Source organism: Cherax quadricarinatus, chromosome 69, assembly GCF_038502225.1.
Source record: "Cherax quadricarinatus isolate ZL_2023a chromosome 69, ASM3850222v1, whole genome shotgun sequence".
Taxonomy (NCBI): domain Eukaryota; kingdom Metazoa; phylum Arthropoda; class Malacostraca; order Decapoda; family Parastacidae; genus Cherax; species Cherax quadricarinatus.
The window spans coordinates 18,198,768-18,223,457 of record NC_091360.1 but is presented as its reverse complement, the minus strand read 5'-3'; the positions used below and the strand labels follow the sequence as shown (position 1 = coordinate 18,223,457).

General features: G+C 43.8%; 1 protein-coding gene across 3 annotated transcripts in view; it reads left to right on the top strand.

Moving 5' to 3' along the window:
* The window catches only part of LOC128701823 (heparan sulfate 2-O-sulfotransferase pipe-like), a 96,577-nt gene that overhangs the window by 47,959 nt on the left and 23,928 nt on the right, over positions 1-24,690 (top strand). For all 3 annotated transcript variants that reach the window (XM_070099869.1, XM_070099867.1, XM_070099868.1), the window contains exons 4-5: positions 7,168-7,328; positions 13,414-13,602. In XM_070099869.1, coding sequence (XP_069955970.1) covers positions 7,168-7,328; positions 13,414-13,602 — 350 coding nt within the window. The remainder of the gene's footprint in view (positions 1-7,167; positions 7,329-13,413; positions 13,603-24,690) is intronic.

Below are 24,690 nucleotides of genomic sequence, written 5' to 3'. Positions count from 1 at the left end.
CACACTCATACACATACACACAAACACACACACACACACACACACACACACACACACACACACACACACACACACACACACACACACACACACACACAAAGCTCAGGAAGCAGAGAGAGGATCCAGTAGCGATCAGTGAAGAGGCGGGGCCAGGAGCTGAGTCTCGACCCCTGCAACCACAATTAGGTGAGTACAATTAGGTGAGTACATGCACATATGTGGTAATGCTTTATTTACAGCTAGCAAAGTCAGGGTATTTCTCCAGAATGGTCTGTAATATACCACTGTGGATAAAATACTTAGCCATTTCTTGAACACTTCTGAGTGAGTTGTTTCTAAATTCATTAATTTTATCGCACTCCAGTACATAATGACGCAAGGTGTGACAATAATCCATCTGGCAAAGTTTACATTTCGTTTGGTCTACATCTGGTGGTGGTGATTTAACCTGCCAAAGATACTTGTAACCCAGCCGGAGCCGGGCGGTAGTGACATCCAAGAGTCTGCTTATTTTGTTGAATGCACCATAGACATGTGGCTCCTCCTGCATGACAGGCTTGGGAGAGGTAAAGTTAGTTATTTTCAGTGACATTAAAGATAGGATCAGATTATAGTATATATTTGGAAAATTTTGTAAGGAGTTACCTGTATGTACCTCAACATTACATGCATACGAGTAATCTCATTGAGAGACAACAACCATATTGTTTACCGTAGTCACCCCGTGTAGACATGTGAGAAAGCTTAACCACGAGTTAGTTAGTTTAATATGTTTATTATGCACCCCATACCCATCCTGTGGGCGGTAGTCAAAAGATTACAGAGGTACATAATTGGCCCAGGGACTGGACTCCAAAGTTTTGATAGCTGAGCAAGTTACAAAGGTAATGAGCTAGATCTGGTCATAATTATGACCAAGTTACAAAGGTAATGAGCTCCAGGTAGAGCTGGTCACACATGAATAATTGCAAAGGTAATGAATCATAAACACATTAATCATGAGAATTTACAAAGGTAATGAGCTCCAGGTAGAGCTGGTCACAATCATGACAAGTTTCAAAGGTAATGAATGATGAACGTTATGACATGATTACAATCATAGACAAATTACAGAGTAATGAGCAGTTAACAAACATTGTAGGGAATTCATCCATTGCCCCAACAACAGATGTTGCTAGGTGCCTGTCTCTCCTCGGCAGACAGTCATTGCAAACAGCAGCAAGTTGCCCGGGATCTGCTGCTTGCACGAGCACCATCGACCCTCCCCAAGAGGTCCAAGAAGCCAGTGACTCCGTTAGCAGCCCGATGGAGAGCTGCCCTAGGGACATGTCAGCGTCCTGGTGGACGCCAAGTTGATTGAAGATCCCAGGCCCTCGTGTGCACGGATGTTGAAGCTTGAGGAACTGAGTACACACTGCCTGTGGCACACCTGACAGCTGCCTCGCGGTCGAACTCCACGATGCTGTCCCTGTAGTGTAAGCTCCTGTGAGCCCGGCACTCCCTGCAGTGCCATCGCTGACATCGTGGGTTAGGGGAGAAGTACCCTCTACAGATGGGGTGGCGCTGGTAGTTGGGAGGGTGAGGCGGGGGAGACGGGCAGGGGTGAGGCGTTGAGTGTCACTGTTTATTACCCTCCCCCTCCCCCCCAGCGGAGAGGGGGAGGCGCTGACTGGTCCTGACTTTACAACACCAAACCATCTAAAACTGCACAATACTTCAACTATTTACGCTGAAACGATGCACTGGGATGTCCGTTCGCTGCTCTGGTATCTTCTCAAAGCATTCACACTGAGTTCTGTTAAGTAGGGACCTGGTCATCCTCTTTGACCAGGAGCTATCCTTGAAAATCCCGCAGCTAGCCCGCTACACAACCTGCCGTGTCGGCCATGTTGAGCCCTGTGTTAACCACGAGGTAAACAGATTCTCACTCTGAGAACGGCGACTCATTTCACTTCACACATTCTCTTAACTTTATGTTATTATCACTGATTACTTCTTAGACCACTATACGGTTTAATGTCTCATAATTATTATACAATTGGAGGCCACTCCATTAAGATCTGAGACCGATGAGTGATGATTAAATCACGGGTATTTTTCCCCGGGACACACTCCATGGCGACGCGCCAGTCACCACCATTATTCACTAATTTTGCCACTTTATTACGGTGGTCCCGTAAATCATGTTCCCTCACGCTTCACCAGGAACAGTTAGGACACTTCCTATTATGAAGTGAGGCCTATATTAATCCTTAGGCCGCCGTGAACGCCAATTTCCTGGTCCCATGCTTTCCCAGCCTCTTAACTCCATTCCAAACACTCCTGCTCCCTGATGCCCCGTCTCGACCTCTCCCTGCCCATCAGCGCAGGCGCAGAGCTTCCCTGTTGGTTCTAGTCCATTTTCAAATACATTTTTGACCCATATCGACACATTAAACACCTATTAGGCACTATAGCTTCGGAAGATTAAAATATTTTCCACAATATATATGTTAGATATACAGGAAATAACTCTTCTTCCTCTCTGTAGCTTTATTCATAAGGTACATTTTGGCTCTCTTCTTAAACTAGCTCATGCTATGACTGACTTGTGCAGGCAGTTTAATATATTATGCACCCCATACCCGTCCTGTGGGCAGTAGTCAAAATATTACAGAGGTACATAATGGGTCCAGGGACTGGACCCCAAAGTTTTGATGGCTGAACTAGTTACAAAAGTTATGAACTCCAGGTAGATCTGGTCACAGTCATGGCAAGTAACAAAGGTAATGAATCATCCTCACTCCTATACATGGTTAATTACAAAGTAATGAGCCACTGACACGTCCACATCCAGTCACAATTGTATTGAGTTATAAATACAAAAATTAAGTGGGTGATACACCCCCCCCCCACGCACACACAAGAAGACAACAGCGAGTCATGGTACGTGGCGAGGTGTCAGAGTGGGCGCCGGTAACAAGCGGGGTGCCACAGGGATCAGTCCTAGGACCGGTGCTGTTTCTGGTGTTTGTGAACGACATAACGGAAGGAATAGACTCCGAAGTGTACCTGTTTGTAGATGATGTAAAGTTGATGAGAAGAATTCATTCGGAAGAAGAGCAGGTAGAAATACAAATGGATCTGGACAGGCTGCAGACCTGGTCCACCAATTGGCTCCTGGTGTTCAACCTCACCAAGTGCAAAGTCATGAAGACTGGAGAAGGGGAAAGAAGACAGCAGACGGAGTGCAGTCTAGCGGGCCAGAGGCTACAAACCTCACTCAAGGAAAAAGATCTAGGGGTGAGTATAACAACAGGCACATCTGAGGCGCATTCCGACATCTTAATAAGGAATCGTTCAGGACCCTGTACACTGTGTACGTTAGGCCCATATTGGAGTATGCGGCACCAGTTTGGAACCCACACCTAGCCAAGCACGTAAAGAAACTAAAGTGCAAAGGTTTCCAACAAGACTAGTCCCAGAGCTAAGGGGTATGTCCTACGAGGAGAGATTAAGGGAAATAGACATGACGACACTGGAGGACAGGAGAGATAGAGGGGAACATGATAACGACATATAAAATACTGAGAGGTATTGACAAGGTGGACAGAGACAGAATGTTCCAGAGATGTGACACAGCAACAAGGGGACACAATTGGAAGTTGAAGACACAGATGAATCAAAGGGATGTTAGGAAATATTTCTTCAGTCACAGAGTAGTCAGAAAGTGGAATAGTTTGGGAAGCGATGTAGTGGAGGCAGGATCCATACATAGCTTTAAGCAGAGGTATGATAAAGCTCATGGTTCAGGGAGAGTGACCCAGTAGCGACCAGTGAAGAGGCGGGGCCAGGAGCTATGAATCGACCCCTGCAACCACAACTTGGTGAGTACAACTAGGTGAGTACACACGTAGTAGCGACCAGAGGAGAGGCAGGGCCAGGAGCTGAGTCTCGACCTCTGCAACCACAATTAGGTGAATACACACACACACACACACACACACACACACACATTATTTACAGTGAGCAAAGTCAGGGTATTTCTCCATAATGGTCTGTAATATACTACTGTGGATAAAATACTTTGCCATTTCTTGAACAATTCTGAGTGGTTTGTCTCTAAATTCATTAATTTTATCGCACCCCAGTACATAATGACGCAAGGTGTGATGCACTCCAGTGCATAATGACGCAAGGTGTGATGCACTCCAGTCCATAATGACGCAAGGTGTGATGCACTCCAGTCCATAATGACTCAAGGTGTGGCGCACTCCAGTACATAACCTGGAGTTTACCTGGAGAGAGTTCCGGGGGTCAACGCCCCCGCGGCCCGGTCTGAGACCAGGCCTCCTGGTGGATCAGAGCCTGATCAACCAGGCTGTTGCTGCTGGCTGCACGCAAACCAACATACGAGCCACAGCCCGGCTGATCCGGAACTGACTTTAGGTGCTTGTCCAGTGCCAGCTTGAAGACTGCCAGGGGTCTGTTGGTAATCCCCCTTATGTGTGCTGGGAGGCAGTTGAACAGTCTCGGGCCCCTGACACTTATTGTATGGTCTCTTAACGTGCTAGTGACACCCCTGCTTTTCATTGGGGGGATGGTGCATCGTCTGCCAAGTCTTTTGCTTTCGTAGTGGGTGATTTTCGTGTGCAAGTTCGGTACTAGTCCCTCTAGGATTTTCCAGGTGTATATAATCATGTATCTCTCCCTCCTGCGTTCCAGGGAATACAGGTTTAGGAACCTCAAGCGCTCCCAATAATTGAGGTGTTTTATCTCCGTTATGCGCGCCGTGAAAGTTCTCTGTACATTTTCTAGGTCGGCAATTTCACCTGCCTTGAAAGGTGCTGTTAGTGTGCAGCAATATTCCAGCCTAGATAGAACAAGTGACACGCAAGGTGTGCTGCACTCCAGTACATAATGACGCAAGGTGTGGCGCACTCCAGTACATAATGACGCAAGGTGTGATGCACTCCAGTACATAATGACGCAAGGTGTGGCGCACTCCAGTACATAATGACGCAAGGTGTGATGCACTCCAGTACATAACGACGCAAGGTGTGACGCACTCCAGCACATAACGACGCAAGGTGTGACGCACTCCAGTACATAATGACGCAAGGTGTGATGCACTCCAATACATAATGACGCAAGGTGTGACAATAGTCCATCTGGCAAAGTTTACATTTCGTTTGGTCTACATCTGGTGGTGGTGATTTAACCTGCCGAAGATACTTGTAACCCAGCCGGAGCCGGGCGGTAGTGACATCCAAGAGTCTGCTTATTTTGTTGGATGTACCATAGACATGTGGCTCCGCTGAACAAGTTACAAAGGTAATGAGCTCCAGGTAGATCTGGTCAAAGTCATGACCAAGTTACAAGATAATGAAAATATTTATTTCCTTGCAAAGCTTACAATGCGTGGTTTACATATAAAATATTAATTACAAGGAAGGCCTCTTTGCAGATGACACCCGAATCTGCATGACAGTGTCTTCCATTGCAGACACTGTAAGGCTCCAGGCGGACATCAACCAAATCTTTCAGTGGGCTGCAAAAAACAATATGAAGTTCAACGATGAGAAATTTCAATTACTCCGATATGGTAAACATGAGGAAATTAAAACTTCATCAGAGTACAAAACAAATTCCAGTCAAAAAATAGAGCGAAAAACCAACGTCAAAGATCTGGGAGTGATCATGTCGGAGGATCTCACCTTCAAGGACCATAACATTGTATCAATCGCATCTGCTAGAAAAATGACAGGATGGATAATGAGAACCTTCAAAACTAGGGATGCCAAGCCCATGATGACACTCTTCAGGTCACTTGCTTTATCTAGGCTGGAATATTGCCGCACACTAACAGCACCTTTCAAGGCAGGTGAAATTGCTGACCTAGAAAATGTACAGAGAACCTTCACGGCGCGCATAACGGAGATAAAACACCTCAATTACTGGGAGCGCTTGAAGTTCCTGAACCTGTATTCCCTGGAACGCAGGCGGGAGAGATACATGATTATATACACCTGGAAAATCCTAGAGGGTCTAGTACCGAACTTGCACACGAAAATCACTCACGACGAAAGCAAAAGACTCGGCAGACGATGCAACATCCCCCCAATGAAAAGCAGGGGTGTCACTAGCACGTTAAGAGACCATACAATAAGTGTCAGGGGCCCGAGACTGTTTAACTGCATCCCAGCATACATAAGGGGGATTACAAACAGACCCCTGGCTGTCTTCAAGCAGACCCTGGACAAGCACCTAAAGTCGGTACCTGACCAGCCGGGCTGTGGCTCGTACGTTCGATTGCGTGTAGCCAGCAGTAACAGCCTGGTTGATCAGGCTCTGATCCACCATGAGGCCTAGTCACAGACCGGGCCACGGGGGCGTTGACCCCCGGAACTCTCTCCAGGTAAACTCCAGGTAAATAAGCGGCTTTCTATGTAGTAGAATGTCATTGATGTCAGCTAGGTCTGTATACCTTGTACATGTACTTGTAGTAAATAAATACATTATTATTATTATTATTTTTTTTTTTTTGTTAAGACAAGAGTAATCTGTAAGTTGAGATGTTCTGTTTATAAGCAGAAATAATGTTTATAAGTTTAGTTATTTTAATTTTTTTTATCATGCACCCAATACCCATCCTGTGGGCGGAAGTCACCCCATACCCATCCTGTGGGCGGAAGTCACCCCACACCCATCCTGTGGGCGGAAGTCACCCCATACCCATCCTGTGGGCGGAAGTCACCCCATACCCATCCTGTGGGCGGAAGCCACTCCATACCCATCCTGTGGGCGGAAGTCACCCCATAACCATCCTGTGGGCGGAAGCCACCCCATACCCATCCTGTGGGCGGAAGCCGCCCCATACCTATCCTGTGGGCGGAAGTCAAAAGATTGCAGAGGTACATAAACAACTGTGTTTTGGATAATAGTAATATATCTTTATTTCTACAAGTACATGTACAAGGTATACAGGCCTAGCTGACATCAATATTTCTACAATTTGCCGGGAATCGAACCCGGACCATCACCGTGTGATACGAGAGCTTTTGCTACCACGCCACGGGACACCGTGTAAAATGTAAAATGGAAAAGCAGCAGTTTTTCAGTTAAAAGAAAATAATAGTCCGACTGGTTTGTTGGTTAATAATTCACTAAATTATAATTTCCTGGCAGTGGGACTTGGCAGCTAAGATAGAAGAGAAGATTCAGGAGACACCAGAGCTACGAGTGAGCTTCGACCGTCATGTTTACTTCACTAACTTCACATCACTGAACCTCAAAATGCCCGTCTACTTTAGCCTTGTCAGGGATCCTGTAGAGAAGATGGCCTCAAGGTTGGTGTTTCCCCTTTATCAGTTTGAAGTTTATTTGAACTTCTAGGTTAAACGTGGGCTTGGCACCATATATGCAAATTGGTGCCTGCACAGTCCAGTGGCAATCCAAAATTTCCTCTAAGATACATCAATGATGACAATGTGAAGCTGATCTGAAGAGGCAATCAAAGGCTGTCACAGAAACCAGTATCCTAATTTGTTGAATGATATTGGAATAATTGCACTTATACAGCACTTATACATCAGCCTTGAAAGTTTGAGGGGCTCTTGATCAAAGGAAATAATCCTGTCTTCCATTTTCTTGAATCTAGCCTGACTGCTTCTCATGCAGTCAGTCGCTGTGACCTCCAGTGAGTTTACCTGGAGTTTACCTGGAGAGACTTCCGGGGGTCAACGCCCCCGCGGCCCGGTCTGTGACCAGGCCTCCTGGTGGATCAGAGCCTGATCAACCAGGCCAATCACAAGAATTATTCCCCAGTTATCGTATGAAAACCAATAATCCCCTATTTTTAATTGTTAAAAAATGTTAATTTGTACCTACCCAAAAACAGTAAATTTTCCTTTCATTTTGATGTATCAGTGTATAAAGTTTCAAGCCGTTTAGAAGAGGCATTCTCATCACATTTTTTTTTTAATAAAATTGGAGGGAGAGATATATCATAATCTACACTTGGAAAATCCTGGAAGGAATGGTCCCAAATCTGCACACAGAAATCACTCCCTACGAAAGTAAAAGACTGGGCAGGCGATGTAAAATGCCCCCAATTAAAAGTAGGGGCGCCATTGGTACACTAAGAGAAAACACCATAAGTGTCCACAGCCCAAGACTGTTCAACAGCCTCCCATCAAGCATTAGGGGAATTGCCAATAAACCCCTGGCTGCCTTCAAGAGAGAGCTGGACAGATACCTAAAGTCAGTGCCGGATCAGCCGGGCTGTGGCTCGTACGTTGGACTGCGTGCGGCCAGCAGTAACAGCCTAGTTGATCAGGCCCTGATCCATCGGGAGGCCTGGTCATGGACCGGGCCGCGGGGGCGTTGATCCCCGGAATAACCTCCAGGTAACCTCCAGGTTTATAGCCTATTTACCGTCAGAATCTTTCTCTAAGATACACTGTGGACCCTATGTTCAGTTATATTTAATTTAGTATATGAAATCATTGTAAAAACTTAAAATTATGTACAAGGCCTAAATTAACACTTACGTAACAAAGTTTGAAGCTGATTAGACAAGACATTCACAAATTACAACACAAAAATCTTAGAAAAGACAAAGATGCTTAAAGCCGGGGATGATACTCAACTCTAGACTAATATTGCTACGTATTAATAGCCCCCAATTAAGACAAGTGAAATTGCAAATGTAAATATGCAAATCAAATAATGTACTGAACCTCAGATCAAGAGCCCTTCACCAACATTACTGCATCCTCCTGGGAGGGTTAATACTTACATAAATTTCATCAAACACTTTAAGTTAACGGAATGCCTAAATTCCGTGAGTGGTCTTCCAAGAGCGCATGCGACAAGCTAAATTCCAATAATTTCCTGGTAAATACTGAAACTGAAGTTCTCAAACTGTGAGGAACGTAAGATATAAGATTTCAGAGGAGGCATCCCCTCAAGGAAGGTTCCTTGATGCTGGTGAGGGGCTCTTGATCTAGGGAATTGGATATGTGCTACAGTTCCCCGAATTAAGCCTGAATACCTTCCACATCCCCACAGGCGCTGTATAATCCTACAGGTTTAGCGCTTCCCCTTGATTATAATAATAAAATCAGAGGAGGCATGGGGAATCAATAGAAAATATTTAATAGCTGGGCTTCTATGTACTGAAGAAGGAGGTGAGGACATATTTTGAAACTAAAGGAAATGTATTCCTAACTATCTTTAATTTGAAGAGTTTAACTTGTTAATGGTTTACCTTACCGGTATACTTCTGAGGTCTTAATGTCCTCAACTTCAAGCTACCAGGAAGACAAAACTGAAATTGACAACTAGCATCCTATTAGGAATCATGTTTCCATTGCAGTCGAGGATGTGTCCCTGAACCACTGAAAGAGCAGTCACTTGAACGGAAATTTTATTCAGTTTCAAAGGGCGAATTTACTAGTTCGGCCTAGAAGTTTTGGGTGAAGTTCCTACCTGGAGTTTACCTGCACAGAGTTCCGGGGGTCAACGCTCCCGCGGCCCGGTCTGTGACCAGGCCTCATGGTGGATCAGGGCCTGATCAACCAGGCTGTTACTGCTGGCTGCACGCAATCCTACGTACGAACCACAGCCAGGCTGGTCAGGTGCCGACTTTAGGTGCCGACTTTATGTGCTTGTCCAGTGTCTGCTTGAAGACAGCCAGGGGTCTATTGGTAATCCCCCTTATGTATGCTGGGAGGCAGTTGAACAGTCTCGGGCCCCTGACACTTATTGTATTGTCTCTTAACGTGCTAGTGATACCCCTGATTTTCATTGGGGGGATGTTGCATCGTCTGCCAAGTCTTTTGCTTTCGTTGTGAGTGATTTTCGTGTGCAAGTTCGGTACTACTCTCTCTAGGATTTTCCAGGTGTATATAATCATGTATCTCTTCCGCCTGCGCTCCAGGGAGTACAGGTTCAGGAACTTCAAGCTCTCCCAACAATTGAGGTGTTTTATCTCCGTTATGCGCTCCGTGAAGGTTCTCTGTACATTTTCTAGGTCAGCAAATATGTGCCACTGTAATCTTTTGACTACCGCCCACAGGATGGGTATGGTGCATAATAAAGATATTAAAGTAACTGTCAACATACCCACACCTGCTGAACCTCAACCAAATTCAGAGCAACTCCCCCAAATACTTTAATTATCTCTTAACTATTAAGCCATTATTACATAAAACCACATTGTAATATTAATATAGAAATAAAGAATTTTAATTTTAATTTAATTTTAATCCTGTTGGTGGTAGTCAAAAGATTACACTGCAGCTCACAAGACTGCCATCAACACGAGCCCCTTTGGGGCGCGGCAAATGGCAGATCAGAGGCCTAGCTTCTCCCTGCGAGCCCCGTGAGGGCGGGGACTGTGGCCTGGGGACAATTGGTCCCAAAGATGAGGGGGTACTTGTACCTCCTCCCATGGGAGACTTAGGTCTCGAGACACTTCCCAGATAGGGAACCAAGGCCGGGTCACCACTACTGGAAAAGACCCAGGCCGGGAGAATACCGGCGAATAAAAAAAAAAAAAGATTACACATCGACACCATGCCCAGCCCTTCTAGGGTAGGGTAGGTGCCTGAGCCAGAGCTTGCAGCTCACAAGCCTGTCATTCCCATTAGCTCCCTTGTGGCGGAGATGGTAGACCAGAGAGGCCTAGCTTGTGGCTAGGCCTGGGGACAGTTGGTCCCAAAGATGAGGGGGTACTTGTGCCTCCTCCCATGGGAGACTTAGGTCTCAGACACTCCCAAGACAGGGAGCCAAGGCAGGCCACCACTTGGAAAAGGCCCGGGCCGGGAGAATACCGGCGAATCTTTAATAATAATAATAAAGATTACAGAGGTACATAATGGGTCCAGGGACTGGGCCCCAAAGTTTGATAGCTGAGCAAGTTACAAAGGTAATGAACTCCAGGTAGATCTGGTCACAGTCATGACAAGTTACAAAGGTATTTACAGATTACAGAGGTACATAATGAGTCCAGGGACTGGACCCCAAAGTTTTGATATTTGTATTCTACTACTGTTCGCCTGTCTAGATTTAAGTAGTCTATAAGTATTATTTTTTTTTCTTATTCGCAAGTACCCCCTCATCTTTGGGACCAAGTGTCCCCAGGCCTAGCCACAGTCCCCGCCCTAACGGGGCTCGTAGGGAGAAGTTAGGCCTCTGGTCTGCCATCTGCCCCGCTCCAAAGGGGCTCGTGGGGATGGCAGTCTTGTGAGCTGCAGGTGGTAGCAAGCTTAAACCTTATAAGTATTAGGTTAAATCTGCCCGAAATGCCTAGGCATGATAGCGGTTTTCTTTGCTCCAGTCATTTTATGATATGTAAACACACAATGTAACCTTAGCAAAGAAATAAATACATGTACAGTATGTACTGTATTTATTTTTTTATTGGATATTCAAACACACTTTGTTTTATATTATCTGTTCAAATCATTTCAATATAATCAATAATAATGACGTACTGTGAAGAAATAGGCCAAAATCTTACTTTCCAGACATAGGGGTAAACGCGCGCACATTTGCTTACATAAAAAAATCACGAAATTCGCACGACTTTTGGGTTTTTCTATGAAATATGAGTGACTTCTTATGTGTATTATACCGTTTTCTTTAGTAAGAGACCAGAGATAAGAGAGAAAACCATTCTTTCATAGTCAGGAACTTAGCTAAACCATTTTGACGGCGGCCACCCTCCGGTATAATATGCTAATAATATTATTTTGGCCGTCTTTATTATACTTTTATCTAATTTATCTTATGTCTGGTATCACTATTGAATAAATTGTACAAGCAGATAAAGTTTATTAGTAATAACAGCGTCAGTATAAAGACATATTGTGATCGACGACCAGACTGCTGACGAAGTCAAATGCTCGTTGGACCTTCCTTCTAGCTCCTCCCACACTAATGATAAGACTGCCATCCCCACGAGCCCCTTCGGGGCGGGGCAGATGGCAGACCAGAGGCCTAGCTTCTCCCTACGAGCCCCGTGAGGGCGGGGACTGTGGCTAGGCCTGGGGACACTTGGTCCCAAAGATGAGGGGGTACTTGTACCTCCTCCCATGGGAGACTTAGGTCTCGAGATACTCCCCAGATAGGGAGCCAAGGCCGGGTCACCACTACTTGGAAAAGACCCGGGCGGGAGAGTACCGGCGAATAAGAAAAAAAAATGATGTTCAGTGGTAAATTTAGTGTATTAGAAAGAAAAATAGACAAAAATTTAAAAAAAAAAATAAAAAAAAATCACCTCGTACACGGCTATATTTACAAGGCGGAAGTCACCAGACATGTTCAAATAGCTATAATTTCCTGTACAAACATTGTATTACAATGGGATTTTCACCAAAATGTTGCCAGATTCTTAAACTTTTTCTGTTAACAAAACTCATTTTCCATATTTTCCAAATTAGTATTTTCGTTTCTCGCGCCGCGGATGGTGAACCTGTCCCTTTAGGTGCCTGTCCAGGGTCTTCCTGAAGACAGCCAGGGGTCTATTGGTAATCCCCCTTATGTATGCTGGGAGGCAATTGAACAATCTAGGGCCCCTGACACTTGTCTCTTAACGTGCTAGTGACACCCCTGCTTTTCATTGGAGGGATGTTGCATCGTCTGCCGAGTCTTGCTTACATATGGAGTGATTTTCGAGTGCAAGTTTTGTAGTAGTCCCTCTAGAATTTTCCAAGTGCATATAATCATGTATCTCTCCCGCCTGCGTTCCAAGGAGTACAGGTTCAGGAACTTCAAGCGCTCCCAGTAATTGAGGTGTTTTATCTCCGTTATGCGCGCCGTGAAGGTTCTCTGTACATTTTGTAGGTCAACAATTTCACCTGCCTTGAAAGGTGCTGTTAGTGTGTAGCAATATTCCAGCCTAGATAGAACAAGCGACCTGAAGAGTGTCATCATGGGCTTGGCATCCCTAGTTTTGAAGGTTTTCATTATCGATCCTGTCATATTTCTAGCAAATGCGATTGATACAGTGTTACGGTCTTTGACAGTGAGATCCTCTGCAATGATCACTCCCAGGTCTTTTACATTAGTTTTTCTGTTTTTTTTTTAAACTTGATTTTAACACCTGGAAAACTTCAATCCTTGTTTTGCCACCAGCAGCACAACCAGCATTTAATTTGGCGGTGTGAAAGGTCATAAGATGTTGATAAAATCAAAGAAACCGCTTTTAAAAAATATATGACTTTCAGTATCTACATGAAATTTCCCAAAATGCCATGCTTTCGTTGTCACTGGTCAGCATTATACAGTGAAAATTAGTCATTAAAAAAACAGTAGTATTTGCATGTGGGGGACTCCATACATGGTTACACCACTAATAGCCACAATCTTTCCTAACGTGGGAATTATTATGATCTTATTAACAACAAAATGTGTTATATTCCACAGATTTTACTATAAGCGAGTGACACTACGTCCTGGTGCTATGACTCCTCCCGGGTACCAAACATCACCTTCACCCCCTCATGCTACTCTAGAAGACTGTCTTCTTGCTGCCAGTGAGGAGTGTACCTTCATCACTGGTCATCACTATGACCTTACTATACCATATTTTTGTGGTCACCAAGAGTACTGCAGGTTAGTCAGCCTCAGTTACCATGAGTACTATCACTTATTAGTAGTAGTAGCAGGTTATTATACTGTCTGTCTGTATTCCTCAGTAAGTGGACAATTAAGCACATAGTGTTCAAGAGAGTGACCATATGCCTGATCACATAATTTACATTTAGTTTGATCATCATCTGTGTGTCTCCCAAACTGCCAGAAGTACTTGTAACCAAGCCTAAGCCTGGCCACTACAACATCAGTCAGTCTGTTCACATTGCAAGTTGCTCCATAAACATACTTATCTACGTTCATGTTATCATAGTGGGTTATAGATCTACTCAGGCTTCTAACTGCATTCCTATAACAATCATTTTCATTATTTGCTTCTCTCCTAATATTATTCCTAATGCTAGACACAGTTATACCAAAGTTATATTCTACATTCTCCTTCTGGGTACTCTTCTTGGCTAACATATCAACTTTATCATGAAGGAGTAATTCAATGTGTGATGGGATCCATAGCAACTGTACATTAATTCCTGTGTCTCGGATTTTTGAGTATTTATACCTGGCTTCTCCAATGAGCATGTTGCTGGAGTCATTATATGAGTCAAGAGCCTTCATTGATGACAGAGAATCAGTAATGATGATAGTCAAGCTCAGTGTCATAAATTAGCTTTACCTGGAGTTTACCTGGAGAGAGTTCCGGGGGTCAACGCCCCCGCGGCCCGGTCTGTGACCAGACCTCCTGGTGGATCAGAGCCTGATCAACCAGGCTGTTGCTGCTGGCTGCACGCAAACCAACGTACGAGCCACAGCCCGGCTGATCAGGAACTGACTTTAGGTGCTTGTCCAGTGCCAGCTTGAAGACTGCCAGGGGTCTGTTGGTAATCCCCCTTATGTGTGCTGGGAGGCAGTTGAACAGTCTCGGGCCCCTGACACTTATTGTATGGTCTCTTAACGTGCTAGTGACACCCCTGCTTTTCATTGGGGGGATGGTGCATCGTCTGCCAATGGCTTTAGCGCCATTAGGATTGCAAACAATTCAGTTTGCAGTGTAGACGCCCAGCTGTTAATTCTTATGCCTAACTCAACAAGTTTATTATCGTTCTTAACTAGAGAGGTGGCAACAAGAGCAGATGCAGCCCTGCCAGAAATTTCTTCAAGAGCAGTTGCTTTAAAAAGTGATTTAAAAAAGGGATTATTAGCAATGAGCTTCTTGGGAGGGACTTGCAGGTATGTGATATTAAATGAGCACATCTTCCATGGAGGGGTGAAATGCTCTTGTTGCCTACAGTGATACAGTTCATGCAGGTTATAAAACTTAATGTAATTGCACGTTTTCACAATCCATTTAGATCTGTGTGTATTTACCTCTAGACACTTGGTAAGATTAATTTTGACAGTCTGGTTCATTTCTTAACATTCTAATACCGAGTACAGTGTTAATCTCAACAATCCTATCACTGATACTAGAAACACCAAGCTCCTTCCTCAAATTAAAAGCCTTTGTAGATTTGGAACACCCAAGAATAATTCTGAGAGCTTCATTTTGCATTAACTCCAAGGGTGGGAGAGAACTTCCTCTAGCTAATATCAACATGGGAGTATAATCAATTAAGGACCTAACATAGGCTATGTACATCATTATCGCGATTCTCACATTAGCACCATAGTTGGGATTGTAGCCAGCAACAGCTTTGAGAGCATTTAGCCTATCTTTGCATTTCTTATTTAGTTGTGGTGTAGTGGAGTTGTTAAAGGGTACATCTACACCAAGATATTAAGTTTTAACGTAGCTAATGTTTTCACCCTGCAAATACATGGATGGGGGATGTCTTTTGCTTGTTTTAGAGGAAGATATGATGAGGCTGTGGAAAATACTGTATATATTTTCCAGAAATACAGTAGTTATATGTAAATAGATGGCCATACTGTATTTAATAAAAATTATGTTATAAAAAAATGGGAAGCCTGCGCCTGCGCAGAAGAGACTCGCCATTGTTGTTTGAATTGAACAGAACGTTAGTGAATAATAAGAAGAATTTTCGTGCTCTAGAGGTTAAAATTGATGTTGGTGAGGGGCTCTTGATTTAGGGAATTGGATCTGTGCTCCAGTTCCCCGAATTAAGCCAGAATGCCTTCCATATCCCCCCCAGGCGCTGTATAATCCTCCGGGTTTAGCGCTTCCCCCTCTGGTGGCCTGGTGGTTAACGCTCTCGGTTCACACGGCGAGGGCCTGGGTTCAATTCCCAGCCAGAGTAGAAACATTGGACGTGTTTCTTTCCACCTGTTGTCTATGTTCCCCATCAGTAAAATGGGTACCTGGGTGTTAGTCGACTGTCGACTGGTGTGGGTCGCATCCTGGGACACTGACCTAATTTGCCCGAAATGCCTCCGGAGCATAACAAGGGACTTTCTATATAGTAATATGTCATTGTAATCAGCTAGGACTGTATACCCTGTACATGTACTTGTAGTAAAATAAAGATATTATTATTATTATTATTATTATTATTATTATTATTGATTATAATAATAATAATAATAATCTAGAGGTTAAAATTGGGCCGACACCTCTCAAATAGAAGCTGAAATTGTTGGATGTGCATTCCTGCATAACTTGAGATATCAGGCGACTGGACAAGACAGCTCCAGGAACCTCAAATAAGTCTGTTATGTTTAACTCTGGCCAGTGTTATTTTCATGTATAGACAGTGAGGTTTTCTGAGTATGATACACCTTGATCTCCAGTCAAATTGGTGAGTGATATTAAGATATTTTCCTTCTGATATGTAAATTGTATATATATAATCGTTTATTAATTTTAATATACAGTCCACAAATTTATATATTTACCAGAATTCCTAGTGATACATATTTCATTTGTAATTAATAGGTCCAGAGCAACTTGTGGATATGACAGCGGTAGGTATGGAAAGGGGACATTTTTTGCGACCTAGGTGTTCCAAATTCCTACTTGTCTAACTGATAAATAATAATTATCTTTGTTCATTTACTGTTATGTACATAATGATACATTCAGATAAACGCAATTTTCCACAGAGGCCTAGTAGATTACAAATTGCTTGAACTTCATTAAGAATGGTACTCATCTTCTTATGCCCTGTTGTATGGATCATGTCATCAGCATAGCTTATAGCTATATGTTTAGGTGAGGTAGGTAGAGCATTTAGGAGAGCATTAATCAGAATATTAAATAGCATGGGACTGAGAACTCCTCCCTGCGGTGTACCTAGGGACATTTCTCTAGACTCGCTTCCAAAGCCTTGGTAGACGACAGAGGATACTTTATTTGACAGGTATCCTATTATCCAGCAGAGTAAACTACCACCAATATTCATTTTGGCTAGTTCATGTATAACGGTTCTGTTTGCGATTTCAAATGCAGATTTTAGATCAAGAAATGTAGTAAAACTAGTAGAGGTGTGTGCAGTGAGAAGGTGGAAATACGTACAATTCTGCACACTTTTACCTTTCCTGAACCCATAGAGGTAGGGGGAAAGTGGATTTACCAGGTTTACCAAGAGAAGGTTTCGGGGGTCAACGCCCCCGCGGCCCGGTCTGAGACCAGGCCTCATAGTGGATCAGGGTCTGATCAACCAGGCTGTTACTGCTGGCCGCACGCAAGCTGACGTACGAACCACAGGCCGGTTGGTCAGGTACTGACTTTAGGTGCCTATCCAGTGCCTTCTTGAAAACAGCCAGGGGTCTGTTGGTAATTCCCTTTATGTATGCTGGGAGGCAAATGAAAAGTCTTGGGCCCCGGATACTTATTGTGTTGTCTCTCAGTGTACTCGTGCCGCCCCTGCTTTTCATCAGGGAAATGTTGCATCTCCTGCCGAGTCTTTTGCTTTCATAGGGAGTGATTTTCGTGTGCAGGTTTGGTACCAATCCCTTCAGGACCTTCCAAGTGTATATTATCATGTATCTCTCGCCTGCGTTCGAGGGAATACAGATCAAGGACCTTCAACAGTTCCCAGTAGTTTAGGTGCCTTATCGTACTTATGTGTGCCGTGAAAGTTCTTTGTACACTCTCCAGGTCTGCAATGTCGCCAGCCTTGAAAGGGGCCGTTAGTGTACAGCAGTATTCCAGCCTAGAGCACAAGCGATTTGAAGAGAATTATCATGGGCTTGGCGTCCCTAGTTTTGAAGGTTCTCATTATCCATCCTATCATTTTCCTAGCGGATGAGGTAGATACATTGTTGTGGTCTTTGAAGGCGAGATCTTCTGACTTTATCACTCCCAGGTCCTTCACATTACTCTTCCGCTCTATTGTATGGTTAGAATTTGTTGTATACCCTGACAGATTTTTAATTTCTTCAAGTTTCCCATATCTGAGTAGTTGAAATTTCTCCTCGTTGAACTTCATATTGTTTTGAGTGGCCCATTCGAAGATTTGGTTGATGTCTACTTGGAGTCTCGCGGTGTCTTCGATGGAGGTCACTGCCATGGTAATCCGGGTGTCATCCACAAAGGAAGACACGGAGCTATGGTTTACATCTCTATGTCAGAAATGAGGATGAGGAATAGAATGGGAGTGAGTACTGTGCCTTGTGGAACAGAGCATTTTACCATGGCTGCCTGGGCCTTTACTCTGTTTACTATCACTCTTTGCCTTCTATTTGTCAGGAAGTTGTAGATCCATCCCCCTCAAGGAAGGTTCCTTGATGTTGGTGAGGGGCTCTTGATTTAGGGAATTGGATCTGTGTTCCAGTTCCCCGAATTAAGCCTGAATGCCTTCCACATCCCCCCCGAGGTGCTGTATAATCCTCCGGGTTTAGCGCTTCCCCCTTGATTATAATAATAACAATAATAATGTAGATCCATCTACCAACTTTTCCCGTTATTCCTTTATCACTCATTTTGTGTGCTATTACACCATGGTCATACTTGTCAAAAGCTTTTGCAAAGTCTGTGTATACTACATCTGTATTTTGTTTATCCTCTACAGCATCCAGGACCTTGTCAGGTGGTTGGAGATCTTGTTTCGTAGAACCCTCTCAAAGATTTTTAAGATATGGGATGTTAGTGCTATCGGCCTGTAGTTCTTTGCAATTGCTTTACTGCCATTTTTGTGGAGTGGGGCTATGTCTGTTGCTTTTATTGTGAAGTTATAATAATATGGGTGTCTGATTCTATAGTACAGTCTGTTAAGTATCATTCTTTCAAAAATTTTACAAAGACAACTAGTTAAGGAGATCGGTCTAAATGTATCAGGTTGTTGGGGCTTAGGGATAGGCACAATGAGACTATTGATCCAAGGAGTAGGAAGAACGCCCTTAATGTAACTGGTATTATACAGTGCCAACAAAGGATTATCAGGCACGTGCCTTAGAATTCTGAGAATATCATAGGTTATACCATCCTCTCCAGGAGCAGTTGCTCGACCTTTGGTTAATGCATTATCTAATTCACATTTGGTGAAGAGGCAACCACTCATCAATATTTTGGCTCATAAAATTAATCAGTTTCAACATTTCTTCAGAAGCACTCTCTAATTTTTTTCTAATATGAGATGGAAGGCTTTCATGCCTGGATGTTTTGGACCAGTCATTTGTGAGGTCATTTGAGCAACATTGCCAGTCTTTTTCCTGGTTATTTTATTTATAACTTTCCAAGCCAAACTTAAATGGGTGGACCTATTTAATCCACTAACAAATGAAAATATCTTGCTTTATATTATTATTTGACTTTGCTATGTCTTTAGGTAGGATATAACATTTACACTTCACTGTGCTCACTGTTGGAGAGTTATTGTTGGCTGTCCCCATTGGCAAACTACCTTGTTAACTATCACTCACTTGTTTGTGTCAGGCTGTACTTGGCACCATAGCTAGTAGCACAGGAGAGTCACGTGATCACACCTGATGTCCTGCCTGTAGCTGAGAAATCTTTCTCCTCTGTTGGTGCTTGCTTGATCAGCACTTCTCTCTCCATCTTTCGTCTCTGGCTGTTTGTTCGTTATTTACTCTGTTTTGGTAGAGTATGATCTCGGTGGTGGGTTGAAACATACTTTTTGTAACTCTATGTAATTCTGCTCACAGAGCATAGTTCAGACTTTGTGATTTTCGATGTTTTACTGAGGTTGTGTCGTACTGACACTAAGTCAGCCCAGGTCCCAAGCTACAGCTTCGGCCTATTTTATTTGGTATCTACGCATTGTCATAGTTGGGGATTTCATTATGCTGAACTTAGATTCAGTATTAATGGAGTTTTATGATTTATGTGGAGGATCTGCTGATGGTCCCCAGTTAGGGTCGTTATTGCATCTCCTTGTTCCTGACACTGTGCTGCTGTTTGTTACATTATTGCTGTTTGGCGAATCATTCGTCTTATTGTTCAAGCAAGCTATTTTGATTGCCTTGTTGGTCAAGAAGATAGATTATTAGAGGACGTTTAGTCAGTCACGGTTTAAGTCAAGCAAATCTTCGAATGGGCCACTCAAAACAATATGAGGTTCAACGAGGAGAAATTTCAAGTACTCAGATATGGAAAACTTGAAGAAATTAAAAATATGTCAGGGTATATCACAAATTCTAGCCATACAGTAGAGGGGAAAAGTAATGTGAAGGACCTGGGAGTGATAATGTCACAAAATCTCGCCTTCAAAGACCACAACAATGTATCTACCTCATCTGCTAGGAAAATGATAGGATGGATAATGAGAACCTTCAAAACTAGGGATGCCAAGCCCATGATGATTCTCATCAAATTGCTTGTGCTCTCTAGGTTGGAATACTGCTGTACACTAACGGCCACCTTCAAGGCTGGCGACATTGCAAACCTGGAGAGCGTGCAAAGAACTTTCACGGCACACATAAGTACGATAACGCACCTAAACTACTAAGAACTGTTGAAGTCCTTGATCTGTATTCCCTCGAACCCAAGCGAGAGAGATACATGATAATCTACACTTGGAAGGTCCTAGGATTGGTACCAAACCTGCCCACGAAAATCACTCCATATGAAAGCAGAAGACTCGGCAGGAGATACAACATTCCCCCGATGAAAAGCAGGGGCGCCACAAGTACACTGAGAGACACCACAATAAGTGTCCGGGGCCCAAGACTTCAATTGCCTCCCAGCATACATAAGGGGAATTACCAATAGACCCCTGGCTGTCATGAAGGCACTGGACAGGCACCTAAAGTAAGTACCTGACCAACCGGGCTGTGGTTCGTACGTCAGCTTGCGTGCGGCCAGCAGTAACAGCCTGGTTATCAGACCCCTGATGCACCATGAGGCCTGGTCTCAGACCTGGCCGCGGGGGCGTTGACTCCCGAAACCGTCTCCAGGTAAACTCCAGGAGTCTAGTCTTACTGAGACATAAACAACTTTGAACACACACACATTCACACATACAATTGTATATACTAGTATTTTTATAACTGATGATAATGTACCAGACTGTACTTGAGTCATAATGAAAAGTGCCTTCAGCACTACGCTACTACAAGAGACGTGAAGGAGCTAATATCCTAAATTATATCAAATTCATTTCTTTGATTTTGTCAACCTAGACAAATTTGTTAATAAACTTCTCAATTTTTATTTCGTTAGTATCCAATCAGTTGCATTCCTCAAGCACTATTAAAATTTATCAAAATTTTCAAGGATAACTGGACCAGAATACAGACTACTTGTTACAAAAAAACAGAAACAGGCTGAATGTTAGAGGGGGAGAGTTTCTAGTATTCTCTGAAGATGTCTATACAGATATCACCCTTTTTGTAACACATTATAATAAAGGAAATTGGTGTGACTTATTTCCACTGGCTCTTTCATATCAGAAATACAATAGTCTATTAATTACCAGGTAAGTATTGCTAGGTACCAGGGTGCAGTGGGTGTTGAGACACTTGCCCATAGTACATCTTGGATTAGATTAGATTTTGCCACCGAAGTGACTAGTTTATTGTACACCCCATATCCATCCTGTGGACGGTAGCGCAAGAGCATATGGATACACAAAAGGCATAGGAACTAGGCCCCAAAAGGGTTAACAGGTGCACATATGGGTTTTTATTTATCTACATATCTACAGTTCACTTATCTGTTACAAACAAATTTAGGAAATTTGCTTAGTATATCTGGTATCTTATTTTCATTAATATCTTGACATGTCACATAGGTTATTACACTGTCTCTGTATTCCTCAATACCAGGACCCAGGAAAGCAAGATCAGTCGAAGAGCCAGAAACGAATATGCACAGATAAGGAGGGAGGCCCAGCGACAGTACAAAAATGACATAGCATCGAAAGCCAAGTCTGACCCGAAACTGCTGTTTAGCTACATTAGAAGAAAGGCGACAGTCAAAGACCAGGTGATCAGGCTTGAGGAAAGAAGGTGGGGAACTCGCAAGAAACGATCATGAGGTATGCGAGGAGCTCAACTGGAAATTTAAGGAAGTATTCACAGTGGAGACAGGAATGACTCTGGGAAGACAGGATAGAGGGGAACACCAACAGGGAATAGACCAACAGGTGCTGGACGTTATGCACACAACTGAGGAGGTGAAGAAGCTGCTAAGTGGCCTTGATACATCAAAGGCAATGGGACCGGACAACATCTCCCCATGGGTCCTAAGGGAGGGAGCAGATACTATACTGTGTGTGCCATTAACCACAATCTTCAACACATCCCTTGAAACTGGGCAACTACCTGAGGTATGGAAGACCGCAAATGTAGTTCCCATTTTTAAAAAAGGAGACAGAAAAGAGGCACTAAATTACACACCAGTGTCACTGACCTGTAGAGTATGCAAAGTCATGGAGAAGATTATCAGGAGGAGAGTGGTGGAGCACCTGGAACGGAACAAGATTATAAACGATAACCAGCACAGATTCACGGAAGGCAAATCCTGTGTCACAAACCTTCTGGAGTTCTATGACAAAGTTACAGAAGTGCGACACGAGAGAGAGGGGTGGGTTGATTGCATTTTCTTGGACTGCAAGAAGGCCTTCGACACAGTTCCTCACAAGAGACTAGTGCAGAAACTAGAGGATCAGGCGCGTATAACAGGAAGGCAACTGAAATGGATCAGAGAATACCTGACAGGGAGGCAACAATGAGTCATGGTATGGGATGAGGGATCACAGCGGGCACCTGTGACAAGCGGGGTCCCACAGGGGTCGGTCCTTGAACCAGTGCTATTTCTGGTATATGTGAATGACATGATGGAAAGGATAGACTCAGAGGTGTCCCTGTTTGCAGATGATGTGAAGTTAATGAGGAGAATTAAATCAGATGAGGACCAGGCAGGTCTTCAAAGAGACCTGGACAGACTGGACACGTGGTCCAGCAACTGGCTTCTTGAATTTTACCCTGCCAAGTGCAAAGTCATGAAGATCGGAGAAGGGCAAAGAAGAATGCAGACAGAGTATAGACTAGGTGGCCAAGGACTGCAAACCTCACTCAAGGCGAAAGATCTTGGGGCGACCATAACACCGAGCATGTCCGGAGGCACACATCAACCAGATAACTGCTGCAGTATACGGGCGCCTGGCAAACCTGAGAATAGCGTTCCGATACCTTAGTAAGGAATCGTTCAAGACACTGTACACTGTGTACATCAGGCCCACACTGGAGTATGCAGCTCCAGTTTGGAACCCACACCTGGGCAAACACGTCAAGAAATTAGAGAAAGTGCAAAGGTTTGCAATAAGGCTAGTTCCGGAGCTGAGGGGTATGTCCTATGAAGAAAGGTTGAGGGAAATCGGACTGACAACATTGGAGGACAGGCGGGTCAGGGGAGACATGATAACGACATACAAAATACTGCATGGAATAGATAAGGTAGACAGAGAGAAGTTGTTCCAGAGAGGGGACACAGAAACAACGGGTCACAATTGGAAGCTGAAGACTCAGACGAGTCATAGGGATGTTAGGAAGTATTTCTTCAGTCATAGAGTTGTCAGGAAGTGGAATAGCCCAACAAGTGATGTAGTGGAGGCAGGAACCATACATAGCTTTAAGACGAGGTATGACAAAGCTCTGGAAGCAGAGAGAGGACCTAGTAGCAATCAGTGAAGAGGTGGGGCCAGGAGCTGTGTATTGACCCCTGCAACCACAATTAGGCGAGTACACACACACACACACACACACACACACAATGGGAGTTCCACAGTGGTCAGTCCTAGGACCAGTGCTGTTTGTGTTATATATGAATGACATGCTGGGAGGGAGAGTCTGGGAAGTGTCCCTGTTTGCATATGATATGAAGTTCAATGAAGAGAAATTTCAACTAAGATATGGAAAATGTGATTAAATTAAAACTATATCAAAGTATAAAACAAATTCCAACCACATGATAGAGCGAAAAATTAATGTAAACGACCTGGGAGTGATAATGTCAGAGGATCTAACTTTTAAAGACCACAACATTGTATCAATTGCATCTGCTAGAAAAAATGACAGGATAGATAATGAGAACCTTCAAAACTAGGGATGCCAGGCCCATGATGACACTCTTCAAGTCTCTTGTTCTATCTAGGCTGAAATATTGCTGCACACTAACAGCACCTTTCAAGGCAGGTGAAATTGCCGACCTAGAAAATGTACAGAGAATCTTCATGGCACACATAACTGCAATAAAACACCTCAATTACTGAGAATGCTTGAAGTTCCTCAACCTGTACTTCCTAGAGTGCAGGCAGGAGAGATACATGATTATTTACATTTGGAAAATCCTAGAGGGATTAGTACCAAACTTGCACACAAAAATCACTCCCTATGAAAACAAGACTTGGCAGACGATGCAGCATCCCCGCAATGAAAAGCAGGGGTGCTATTAGCACAACAAGAGACAAGTGTCAGGGGGCCCTAGACTCTTCAACTGCCTCCCAACATACATAAGGGGGATTACCAATAGACCCCTGGCTGTCTTCAAGAAGGTGCTGGACAGGCACCTAAAGTCAGTACCTGACCAGCCGGGCTGTGGTTCGTACATCAGGTTGCGTGCAGCCAACAGTAACAGCCTGATTAATCAGGCATTGATCCATCACGAGGCCAGGTCACAGAGAGGGCCGCGGGGGCGTTGACTCCTGAAACCCTCTCCAGGTAATTAAGTCGGATGAGAATTATACAGGACTA